The 12,971-nt window shown below is 37.0% G+C and overlaps 2 protein-coding genes across 2 annotated transcripts; both read right to left on the reverse strand.

Annotated features, from left to right (window-relative positions):
* Window positions 1-3,890: 3,890 nt before the first annotated feature.
* Window positions 3,891-7,612, reverse strand: LOC113358403 (uroporphyrinogen decarboxylase 1, chloroplastic-like). The gene is made up of 6 exons (XM_026601961.1): window positions 7,476-7,612; window positions 7,229-7,386; window positions 6,733-7,115; window positions 6,156-6,440; window positions 5,195-5,430; window positions 3,891-4,358 (listed from the first exon to the last, which is right to left on the reverse strand). Exons 1-6 carry the CDS (start codon window positions 7,496-7,498, stop codon window positions 4,187-4,189), a joined length of 1,257 nt encoding a protein of 418 aa, XP_026457746.1. The 5' UTR covers window positions 7,499-7,612; the 3' UTR covers window positions 3,891-4,186.
* A 2,175-nt stretch (window positions 7,613-9,787) lies between these two features.
* Window positions 9,788-10,138, reverse strand: LOC113360517. Its single transcript, XM_026604023.1, has one exon. It carries the CDS (start codon window positions 10,136-10,138, stop codon window positions 9,788-9,790), a length of 351 nt encoding a protein of 116 aa, XP_026459808.1.
* Window positions 10,139-12,971: the final 2,833 nt, after the last annotated feature.

Raw genomic sequence — 12,971 nt, forward strand, 5'->3', positions numbered from 1 at the left:
TAATATATTTTTAGAATATTTTATTGTTGCTCAAGACATTTTAGAACCTTGATGCCTCTGCCTGTAGAATGTTAGTTTAGATTTTTTAAGTCGGTTGACTTTGAGGCGTCACAAGATAGTTGGACCTGGCTTCACGAATCCCTAGGTGAAGTCTTTTTAGTCGTTAAACCTAAAAAGGTTTAAAGGAGATGACGACTCTAGTTTACAACTAGGATACACAAGAATAGTGTCAAGGATTTAAAGATCTCAGTTGTTTGAGGTTCTCCTTATATGGACTTTCAAGATCAAGGTTGCTTTAGATTTAAGCTAAGGTAGCTTTGGAATCAAGCAATCAATAATCACTATAAGATAAAAAAAATTGACTTGAGATTAACATGACAAAACATACACTCTAGTTAGGATTAACCGTGACCGAACCGTGTACAATGACATGTTCATGAAGGTTAGCCGAAACTAGCCAATTGAACGATAAGCTTAACCATTTTCATATAACACTGTAAGACTTTATCCTTGAGTCACAAACGTTATCAAAAATGTCTATATAGTGTTTTTAGAGAGTTTTCCAAATGCCGATTATCTCATACAAATAAATCTGATGCATCTGAAAATATTCGACAGGGTAAGTACGTGTATTGTACCTGTTCGTGAATATTTTTCTCATGGTACGTGTTCCAGGTATGTATACCCTTAAAACCAAACGGGGTTCAGGAATCCACATATATTTTATGGTTTGCATACTGGGTATGTATTCCTTTTCGGTTTTGAAACCAACATATTTTTTCCGGTTTCCATACTAAGTATGCGTACTTTCCTGGTTCACGAATCCACAGACTTTTTATGGTATGGATACCGGGTATGTGTACCAAAAAATTACTGCCGAACTATAGCTACGCCGGTACGTGTACTGGGTACATGTACTGCGACTCTGGACTTATAAAAATTCTCCCAGTATGTGAACTGGTATGCATACTGTCTTGCATCCAGATTTACAGTAGTTCTATATCTCTCTAATAATCGATTTAGAACATTCCCGAATAACATCAATGACACATATCACTGTTCCAGGATATTTTCAAATGATTAAATCTTGAATCATAATTAGGTTATAAACAATAAATTGCTTTTAACCAAATTCATCAAATAAGAACAAATATTCTTAAGCTTAGCATATTTCGAGAACGATATTAAAGATAAACTTGAATCGAAATTTCTGTTATGCATGCATTGTCTAATTTAATCATGCGACAATGTCTCATAGATAAAAAGGTGAAAACTTGAGAAATAGGTGGTTCAGTCTTCACCTACCTTGTTTTGAAGAAGTTCTCCGAAAGCTTCGTTTGATCTTCGCCTTCAAATGGTAGAATGCAGTGATGTTTGGTACTCGACTACATTCTTCTATCCTAATCCGAGACTTGAGTAAATGTAAACTAGAAATTAAGATCTAGTATTTACAACTAAATTTGAAAACAAGATTGAGATATCAACACTTATGAGTTCGACCGAGCAATGCTCTAACAACGAATTACTACTAATTATTAGGGTTCTTGATAAAATTATCTAAGTTTCCTAATTAGTTGTAGGCCAGTTATTAAGATATCTAATTTTCAACTTAAATATTTGGAACACCTAATCATATTTACACAATCAAATAATTGTTATGCAATTGACCAATATTAATGTTGTCTTCTTCTTCCACTTCATCGGTCTTTTCAGCATCATCATTTCCTACTGCACCTTCTCGTCAGCATCCACCTTCTTGTCAGCAACTTCTTCCAACGTCTCCTCAGGCACTTGTTCTTCTAACTTCTCAGGTGGACCTATGTAGTCACTATTTTCATTGCAATAAGGGTTTACACCTGAAAAGTATGATTCCATGAAAAACAGTCTCAGATTGTAAACCTCTTCTTCTTCTGATACAATATAGTTGAGGGGATTTCCATTACTATTCATCAAGCTAATAAAAGCCAGATCATTTTCCATCATATATAGTTAGAATTTCTTATATAGTTAACCGCTCTCAACTTATTTTACAAGGAGATCTTGAGTGACGGAAGAGCGCACTTAAACTTTGAGTCCTCCATAGTTGGGAGGCAATTTTCATGTAATTTTATTTTTCTATCACTGATAGACTCCTTTTACATTTTTAATCTTTTATAAAATCCTCACTTGCGGTAAAAAAGAAAAAAACTTTTGAAAGATGAGTAGGCTTTTCGTTGAGTTTCTTATTCTGATAGAGACTAAATAACAAAACAATACACAACAAGTTGTAAACATGTAAGAGAGGGTTGGAGCATTTGTCTTACCCGTCATGGTCTAGCTGAATCGCCTTTGCCGACTATAAGTGTTTATACATAATTAGTCAATTTGTCCCGTAAAAAACAATCCAGTTACAACTGGTTAATAAGAAACTATTTTACTCACATAAAATGGTTCCATTTTTGGAAAAATAAATCGAACCATCAAAACCCTAAATACCACGCAGGGTATGATAACTGCGATTCTTTTTCATCTCTCCTAATATCTCCCACTTTAAATATATATATATATATAAGGAAACAGTAAAACAATACAAGAGAAGGAAATAAATTACACTTTATATGCCAGAATGATATCTAGCTCTAGGGTTTATTGGTTTAATTCTCTTGCCAAAACTGAATGGAACCATTCTTGGTGAACTGCACAATTTGTAAACAAGAAATTGTTTTCCTCACATTATAGTAGGTAGAAAAGATAAAGACACAGCAATTGATTACTCACGATCAGTAGGAAGGGTTCACTCTTTTCTACCGATTATGTATCATTTTTGGAACAAACCAAAGATTTCGAGCAAACACAATCGGTATATAATTTGCCACACATAACTACCGGTTATGATGTAGCCCTAAAAGTTTTCATTTTCAAAGGTTATTAACGTAATTTAATTAAAACCTACCGACCGATTAAGTCTATTTTTTTGGGTACCATGCTTCTCTTATCCTCTTATATAATCGGTAGCCATAAAAATACCGATTGTCTAAATTTGGGTACAGAAACTCAAGATACTAGACATAACCGGTAGCTACTGATGATGGTTGATGTTCTTCATTTCTGAAGAACATGGTACATAATCGGTAGACAAAAACCAATATGCAACTACCGATTATGACCTGTAACAGAAAACTCTAGAAATATTTTTCACTAATTCATTCGGTTGAAGCATCAGAAACCCAGAAATAGGTTTAACGTTACCTTATTGGGGCCATTTAAAATTGGGAGAGAGGTTGATTATTATAACCAGAAGAAAAAAACTATCATCATTATGAGTCCTGTTATTGATAGGGAAGGAATGCATACGAAGACGAAAGGATTAAGAGGAGGGAAGTAAATCTTTTTGAGGAAGGATTGACTTTTTTAAAAATGATGAAATGCCAATGATATCCTTGGTGTTTTCCGAAGCAAACAACTAAACTCTGGAAATCAAGATTCTTCTTTTCTTCATTCAGGATGTAACAGGAAGTTGAGCTTCAGTTTAGCTTTGAAAACCAGGTAAAGAGAACCACGCATACGTTATAGTTCATCCGCTGTGGTGAGCAAGCCATTTGTTTGCCTTGTAATGTCACATCCCAGTTGTTTGGGCTCTCTCGTAAATGTGCGGAAGGGATAAACGAATTGCTGATATGATAATCAAGCGCAAGCAACTGTTATTTACTCCACGTGAATTTAGGCTATTCTTCTTTTGGCAAGGAGGACTTTGCCTTTTGTTTTAGTCACAAGGTCCTCCCTGTTGTTGTGGTACAGGGTCTGTTTTGTTTGGTTCATCATCGCAGCTTTGGTAGCCATAAGCTAAGTACGTCTCCGCCTTCTTGTTCGATGGTGTTGAAACAGGGTCATTCGGTTTAGATCCAGGGATGTAAGGAACAAACACATTTATAAAATTTCAATTTACTGAAAATTGAAACAAAGAATCTAGGGGATAGAAAAAATCGGAAAATCTGCATTGATCTGTTACCTTAAATCAGTAGCACGAGAGATACAATGGAATATGGAACAAAACCGGTAGCCTCCTTATATCATGTACATGCTATAGAACTTTGGGTCGGAAAATTCCTTGAACAACCATGCAGAGTTCTGCCATTCACTGCTTGAGGGAATTCAAAGAGCACAAGGCCGGTGGCATTAAAGTGAACTTTTTAGCATCACGCTGCCTTCAAACAACAACTTCTGTTTTGTTCCTAACATGATCTTCAGAGAGATTGTTGTCATAATTCAAACTCCTAGCTACATCAAAGAAATGTGCGACAGCTTCTTCGGGGGTTCCTACAAGCACGCCATGGCCAAGATTAAGAATGTGTCCTCTCTGCCCTGCACATCTCACGACCCTGCATAAAAACATTTAATCAGTTAAATCAAGTGAATGAAGAGCGAAGAAACGCTTGTGAACTTTTTATAAGAAAATTTATTGATTCTTATTGATTCAACTATGATATAGTGGTATGTGAGACGCTTCATAGTTCAGGCTGACTACAGAGAGCCACCACGTGATCAAACAGATAGAAAACGGTTTGCTACAAGTCAAGAAGCAAACAGATCTTAAAAATGAATCACGAAATGTGTAGATTAAACTGGGACTGGTACTCTTATTAGAATATGTGGGTGAAAATGACAGTTAACACTTGGTTTACACCATGTGTGGTTGTATAAATACTACCCCTTATTGTAATAACTCTAAGGCTTGACACTACAATGTAAGAAACTCTATCATGGTATTGAGGCAAGGAAGAAACTCCAGGCTCCAACAAGCTGTTTCTTTGATCCTCATTCCCTCCCACCCAAGTCTTAACAATTCATCATTTCTCTCAATCTTTCTTCGTCTCTTATATATTTTAGGAAGATTATTTACTAGGAAATATAACAATGGTCAAGGTCACAGTAAGATTCTTGCTGAAAAACATCCAGTATTGGCAAAAAAATAATGGTAGGGACCTCAACAGTAGTAGTAGTAGGTTTTTTCCCATGTCTGACAAGAACACCAAACAGGTAGAATCACCAATTTAAGTGTCAAACCCGTAACAGGTTTTGAAGTCAGGATCCATAAAAGTATACATCTGTTAAAAAAGAGGAAGGATTGAAGTCTCTAGCTTATATAAAAGACTAAAAAAATTATATGTCAAACAAATAACATAAGCCCAATTATAGACTAAAGGCTGAGACAAACCTTTGAATTTCATCTGTCAATGCAGGGAGTGCAGAAAATAGATAAGCTGGATCTACGTTTCCCTGGATACTGATATCATTTCCCAGCCGGCGCCTGCCATCTGCCATATCCACAGTCCAGTCAAGCCCAATGACATCAACTCCCGTTCCTTTCATGCGTTCGAGGAAGCCACCGTTGCCATTGATGTAGAGTACTAATGGTGTTTGGGGGCACTTCTCCCTCACTTTTCCGACAATCTACAAAGTCAGGATATTTGTACAGTTACCATAGACTACACCAATTGGTATATTTTATCCATAAACCCGATATTTCAGTCAGGAACAGAAGTATCAGTTACAACAATCAGTAGAAGTATAAATAATAATTTTAACTACGCAGTCACTAACCTCCATAGGGACTCATTTTAAATGGTGAAATTCGAAGAAGATAAATACCAGCAATCCTCTAACAAGATTCCTTCACGTCTATGTTATATGAAGAAAACCATCACAAAAACAACTAAGTAACTATTAAATTCTTTATTCTGCAATATTGCTAAGTTTGTTGTAACTTAGTTGATTCACGTCTATGTGGTACCAAGAAAACTATCATCAAAAGCAACAAAGTAGCTAACTTTAACCCTTAATTTTGCAAAATCGCTAAACTTGTTGTAACTTGGTTCATTCACGTCTATGTAATACGAAGACAACCATCACAAAAAGTAACTAAGTAACTAAATTTAAATCTTTAATCTGCAGCTGAATTTGTGATTACTTGGTTCATTCGCGTCTATGTAATACAAAGAAAGCCATCACAAAAGGCAACCTAGTAACTAACTTTAGTTTTTTATTCTGCAAAGTTGTTAAATTTGTTACATCCAGGTTTATCACTGACGCACTAGCCAAGATTTTGGACTGAGAAGCTAGTATAGCTATAACATCACTGAGCGGATTTTTAATTATCATATTAACTGATAAATTACCTCCATAATGTATGGCTTTGACCACTTCTCCCACATATCAGGTGGTAGCTGTCCACCCCATGAATCAAAGATCTGTATACAATGAGCTCCAGATTCTATTTGGAAAATCACATAATCTGATATAGCCTGTGTTAGATGGGAGAGAAGAGCTCTCAATACGTGTGGTGCAGTGTGACACATGCTTTTTATGTTGGTATATGTACGGGTTGTCCCCCCCTCCACTATATACGTGGCAATTGTCCATGGTGCTCCAACGAAACCAAGGACCGCTGCTTGTTCGCCGACCTGTATATAAGGAAATAAAGACATTAACTTGCAAACTACACAAATGTTGTTTAACTCATAGTTATTAAAACAACCTAAAATCAAAATAAGTAAAATCGTAGCTTTTTCTTGTTCAACCACCGTTCTGTATCTGTTACGCCAGTTACTCATACAAATGTTGTTTGGAGTAGCAAGATACAGATATGACAGGGTCCACATCTTTAGGTCGTAACATTGCTTCTAAAAACTTGCATACCACACAGATTTTGAGCTTGTTTACAATAAAGAATCCTGGGAGAAACAGAAAGTATACCTCCTGACGTAAAATTCTCAGAGATTCTCCCACAAAATGAAGTTTGTCTAGATCAATTGGATGCAATGTTTTCAATCCCTCTTCAGAACGAATTGGAGACTGAATGACAGGGCCTCTTACTTCTTCTATGTCAAATGGGACACCGAAAGCAGGCAGAGGAGTGAGTATATCAGAGAAAATAATAACTCCATCAGGACGGAAAGCTTTCCAAGGCTGCAGAGAAATTTCCACAATGAGATCAGTTTTCTCTGACCTCTCTCTGAAGTAGGGATGTTTCTCCGCAAGCTTTCTGTAAACAGCCATATACCTTCCCGCTTGACGCATCATCCATGCTGGAGGCCGACTGACTTGTTCTCCTCTTGCAGCCTTAACCAATAGTGGATCTAAAATGGAGGTAAATTATCACTTACAATTCATGTGATGAATGAATGTTGCAATTACAGAAGACTAAAGACCAGACGGCATGGTAGGTAGAATTTAACATTGAGAAGCATACCGGATGAAGAGAGAGATGCCCTGGGCAGCATGTTTTTCCTGAAATTGGTTTCTGTACAAACCCTAATTTGAGTTCCATTTTTAGATGAAAACCCTAGTTTATCAAACAAACTTGAAGAACTCCAACTGATCGAGCAACAGCTACTACTGGTCCTGAAACTGAAATGCCAAGATAGAATTTCAGTCACCAACAAGAATTTGATATCTTTTTACTGAAGAAGAAGAAATGTAAAGAGTAGGCAACAAACCTCGATAGAGCAGGAAAAACCATTGAAGACTTCGGCAGAGACAGAGAAGAGAGCTGCGTTCAGTTGTTTGACCTCGTTCCTCTTTCTCTTATCTTCTCTATAACTGAAGCTAATAGCGTGTTCGGATAACATTTGACTTATGATTCGGAGCGGAGAGGGAAAAAGGATTATATTATATACAGCACTGGTGGTAATAACATAACAAGTCTTAGGCCGGTTCGTATGGGTGAATGTTTGTCATTTTTGCCCCCATTATGTAGCTGACAAACTGGCAAACGGGCCTGGCTAAGTGGTAAATTTGCCACTTAGCCAAGCCAGGTTAAGTTTCTACAGAGCGGTCGACACTGTTCGGTGTTTACTACACCGTTAGAGGCTTTTATAAGACCGATCGGTTTAGGCTACACCGCTATCGTAGAATCTGATCCAACAGCCATAAATCTTCCCCTATAAATACCAAATTCCTCTTCCATTTTAACTCACACCTTTTCTTCTCTACTCTTCACATTTGTTAATCTAAATCAAATTTCATCATCCAACTTTTTCATTCACTCGTACTGTATAATTTCTTTAATATGTCTCGATCTAATATTCAATATAATACTCAATCTAATAAAAATAAGAAGATTAGGGGTGCAAAATTTACCGTAACCGAAGATGAAAGCATTTGCAGAAACTATGTGTTCTTTACACAAGATAGTGTTGATGGTTCCCATCAACAATCTACCAAGTTGTGGGACAACATACCAAGTTGCCTTGTATGTCGCTGCTCTAATGCAAGCTGCTCGTGCTCGAGCGATCGGTCTTGTCGATGTTGATGTCGAACGAAAGTGTCGAACTGATTGGCACCATAAACATGGGAAAATTTTTGCTTATGAAAGTTGTTATCATATTTTGAAAATGTTGCCTAAATATAATCCAGAAGTGTTAGCAAACATGCAGAATATACCTGCAAGTTCACCATACACTTCTTCACCTTCAACGCCATCTTCAAAACCATCTCAATCATCTCATCCCCTTACGGATAATCCATTTTCTTCACCAGATACCACAACAAACAACAATTCCAACTTGAACGCCAATGCTGTGATCAAGAGAAAATTATTAGGAAGAAATCATGCAAGAGCAGCGAGAAAAGCTGTCCAAGAAGGAGAAGCAAGTGAAGGAGGTGCTTTGGATACTTTGATAGAGCATCAAAGATTGCCGAAAAACAAAGAGTTGTAGATCGGCAGTTCTTGACTAGGGAGATGAAAAAACATCGACAAACTCAAGAGAAATTTGTTTCAGACTATGACAAGAATAAGATTCTAAATGCAAACACCGCAACAACAAATCCCAGACAATATATGGTATGGGAGATGGAGATGGACAGGTTAGCAGAGGAGTTGTAAGAAAAACGAAACAAGAGAAATTTGAAAAAAAAAATTGGAGTTCAAGCTGAAAATGAGGAAGATGAAGACCACGATGAAGTAGTGCCACTTAATTAATTAATGTATCAGCTTTAATTTTAATGAAGATGTAGTAGTTATGGCGAATGAAATTGTTCTAGTTTTTTCATTATAAATTGTTCTAGTTTTTTCATTACATTAAAACTTAAACTGGTTTTTTTCATTACATTAAAACTTAAACTTGACAACATCCATGAAAACTAATATTAAGCCTAACATCTCGTACGATTTATTAGAAACTCCTTAAGAATTTGGTAATGCGCTTCGTATTCGAAATTTTTTCCTTTCCATCTTCGCCACTCGTCTCGAGCTCGTATTCCCAATTCAGCATTGGTGTCACCTCTACGATGATATCGAGTGACAATCCTTTTCATAGCTACAAAATCCACAAGATCTTTTTTGGTAGTCATAAATCGGCAAAACAAGCAGCACGATCCCGATTATGAGGATTACCTGTCTTTGTGCAGAAGGGATCATGAATTTTACCCAAATCGCTCATACTAGGTAAACCGTTCATCCGTCGTTCTTCACCTCTCTTCGGGTAGTATATTATATAGTTTCTACAAAGAGATAAATCCTCATCTTAGTGAATCTAGGATCATCCATAAATTAACCAGAAAGTAGAGAAGTGTTTTTGTAGAGAAGTGAAGGTGTGATTTTGAAATGGATGAAGTGAAGGTATATTTATAAGGAATGTTGACGATTGAGTTTAGACCGCTAGCGATTGAGTCTAGACCGCTACTTTAAATGACCGTTAAAAAATTTAAACTTAAACAACTTCAAAAAAAAACTATGGAACAACAAATGAAAGTTAACCAATTAAACAATCTCAAAAAAAAAAACTATAAAATAACAAATGAAACAACACTACTCAATTCGTCCTCCATCTCTTCCAAACTCAGCCCATATATTCGCTCTGAGATCTTCCCTTAACCTGTTATACAGAGTTCTGTTCTCAATATGACTGGTCATTTGTGCATAGTTCCTTGCAGGTAATCCTCTTATTGGTATAATCTCAGGCCTTAAGTCTTCATCTTGATGGTTAGTCCAATTCTTATTACGACGAGTTTCCTGGATTACCATGTTATGCATAATGATGTAAGTCATCATAGTCTTATGCATTTCACGAGCACTTAGACCACGATAAGGCCCACAAATTATTACGAACTTCCGCTTCAAAATTCCAAAAGCCCGTTCCACATCCTTTCTCAGATCCATTTGTCTATTATTGAAATATGAGTATGAACAAGTCATTTCGCCGGCAGGTGGCTGACGGTAACATTGAACTAAAGTTGACAATTTTGGATAAATTCCATCTGCAAGATAATAACCATGCGTGTAGTGATTCCCGTTGATACTGAAATTTACATGAGGAGAAATTCCATACTTTAAATCTTAAAACAAAGGCGATTTGTGTAAAACAGTTATATCGTTTTGAGATCCCGGGAGACCAAAAAAAGCGTGCCATATCCAACAATCATAAGAAGCAGCGACCTCAAGGATAACCGTTGGTTTTTATACTGACCGGCTCAATAGGTAGGGCATCCAGTCCATACCCAATGCATGTTGTCAAGACTACCCAACATTCTGGGAAATCATCTTTCTTGATTTTACTTTAATATTTCTCTAACATCTGCATCAGTTGGTTTTCGTAAATAGGTTGGACTAAAATGATTAATCATTATTTCACAAAACAACGAAAGATACTTGTATGTGGTTGTTTTGCAAATGCGAAGGTACTCATCATTAGAATATGGAGGTTTGCCATATCCTAGAATCCTTAAGGCCGAAGTAACCTTTTGTTCAGGGCTATGATCCCTAATATACAGTGCATCATACTGATAATTAAATTGAGGTTATACTTGACAAAGCTCTCAAATAATATTTACCACCAAATGTCGGGGCATGCGCAATCGGCCTTGGAAATGTTCATCAGAGAACACACAGTCGGGAAGAAAATAATCGTGCATCAGCTTCTCGTGCCATTCATACCGACCCTGGTACGAATATATTCTTGTGAACACTTCTTTTGGCTATGGATCTATAGGTATTTGCTCCGATGAATATAGCTGCAACAAGTTGTTGGTTAGATCTTTATCTTTATCTGACTCATCATCAATTTGTTTCAACGCCTGAACGAATATTCGTTGTTGTTCTTCAAATCGATCCATATGAATACGCACTTCTTCATCAAAAGAATCCATTGAGTTGATAATAAAAATTAAACAGATGGTTAAAGGTACGAAAGAGTAAGATGATAGAGTTAATGAGAAAATGAGGTGTGATTAAATTGAATTGAATGGGGTGAATTTATAGAGAGACGTGTGTGTGTGTGTGTGGGGGGGGGGGGGGGGAGGATAGTCGTTACTTCACAATTTAATAAGCGACGATCACAAGATCGGCCGGTTTTATGTAGACCACTGGCGATCTTCATAAACCCGGTCGGTCTAGTCTCAACCATTCGGTGGAGACTCGATCGCTTATCTTTTTTCCCATAGTGGCGCGGCCAGTTTTCCAGGCCAGCTGGCATGGAAGATGGGTGGGTTAGCCACCCCTCATAGGAACCGGCCTTAGGACTCGTTGGGCTATTTCTATGCACAACGTTAAAAAATGTTGCACCATTATGGGAAAATAACTGAGCGATAGAGTTATTATTGACAGTTATTATTTATAGCATTGGTGATATTATGAATATAAGCCTCGCTTGTTGGCGTGATAGTCTTCATCGCTCGATTATTTCTATATCGTTCAACGACTATTTTGTAACCACTATTCCCCCCTGCTTGTTTCTTTATATACGCCTGAAAAAAAGAGGGGGTCTAACAACACCACCCAATATTTCGCTTAGCAATCTGTATGGACAAACTCGAATATACTTTTAAGAGAATCAACAAGACTCAATCAATTAAAAGTACATCAACGAGTTTAAATATCTCTCTCTTGATTTGATTTCCTCAAACAGAAACTGCGAGTACTAATCAAATACAAGGAATAACTTGGATGGTACCAAAGACCAATATCCAAGGATCAATCAATGACAATCAACAACCAAAGGTTGGATTACTCTAATTGATGATCTAAGCACAACCTGTATTATTTCAATTATAAAGATAAAACAATATAATGCGGAAACTGAAATAACATAGACACCAGAAATTTTGTTAACGAGGAAACCGCAAATGCAGAAAAACCCCGGGACCTAGTCCAGATTGAACACACACTGTATTAAGCCGCTACAGACAACGTACTCCAAGCTAACTTCAGACTGGACTGTAGTTGAAACCCAATCAGTCTCCCACTGATCCAAGGTACAGTTGTACTCCCTATGCCTATAATCCCAGCAGGATACTGCACACTTGATTCCCTTAGCTGATCTCACCCACAACTAAGTTGCTACGACCCAAAATCGCATGATTTAACAATAAACAAATCTGTCTCACACAGACAAGTTTATCAATGGATCAATCTGTCTCCCACAGAAAAACCCTAAAGTTTTTGTTCCGTCTTTTGATAATAATCAAGGTGAACATGAACCAATTGATAATCCGGTCTTATATTACCGAAGAACAGCCTAGATAAATCAATCACCTCACAACAATCTTAATCGTATGGTAGCGAAACAAGATGTTGCGGAATCACAAACAATGAGACGAAGATGTTTGTGACTACTTTTTATATCTTGCCTGTCGGAGATATTAATCTCAAGACAATCAATCTGATTGTACTCGTATGATAGAAGATGCAAGATCAGATCACACAACTATGATAAAAGTAGTATCGGTCTGGCTTCACAATGCCAATGAAGTCTTTAAGTCGTTAACCTGGTTTTAGAAGAAGAAAACCAAAGGTTAAAGGAGAAACGACTCTAGCACGCAAACTAGTATCACACGTTAGGTGTGGGGATTAGTTTTGCAGAGTTTCTAGATGTCCCCTTATATAGTCTTTCAAATCAGGGTTTCACCTTGGTCACCAAGCAAACAATATCCACCGTTAGACGAAAACCTGATTTAGATTCAAGCTAATATTTCTCAACCGTTAAATCGAAAACTTA

The sequence above is a fragment of the Papaver somniferum genome, chromosome 3 (assembly GCF_003573695.1).
Source record: "Papaver somniferum cultivar HN1 chromosome 3, ASM357369v1, whole genome shotgun sequence".
NCBI lineage: Eukaryota > Viridiplantae > Streptophyta > Magnoliopsida > Ranunculales > Papaveraceae > Papaver > Papaver somniferum.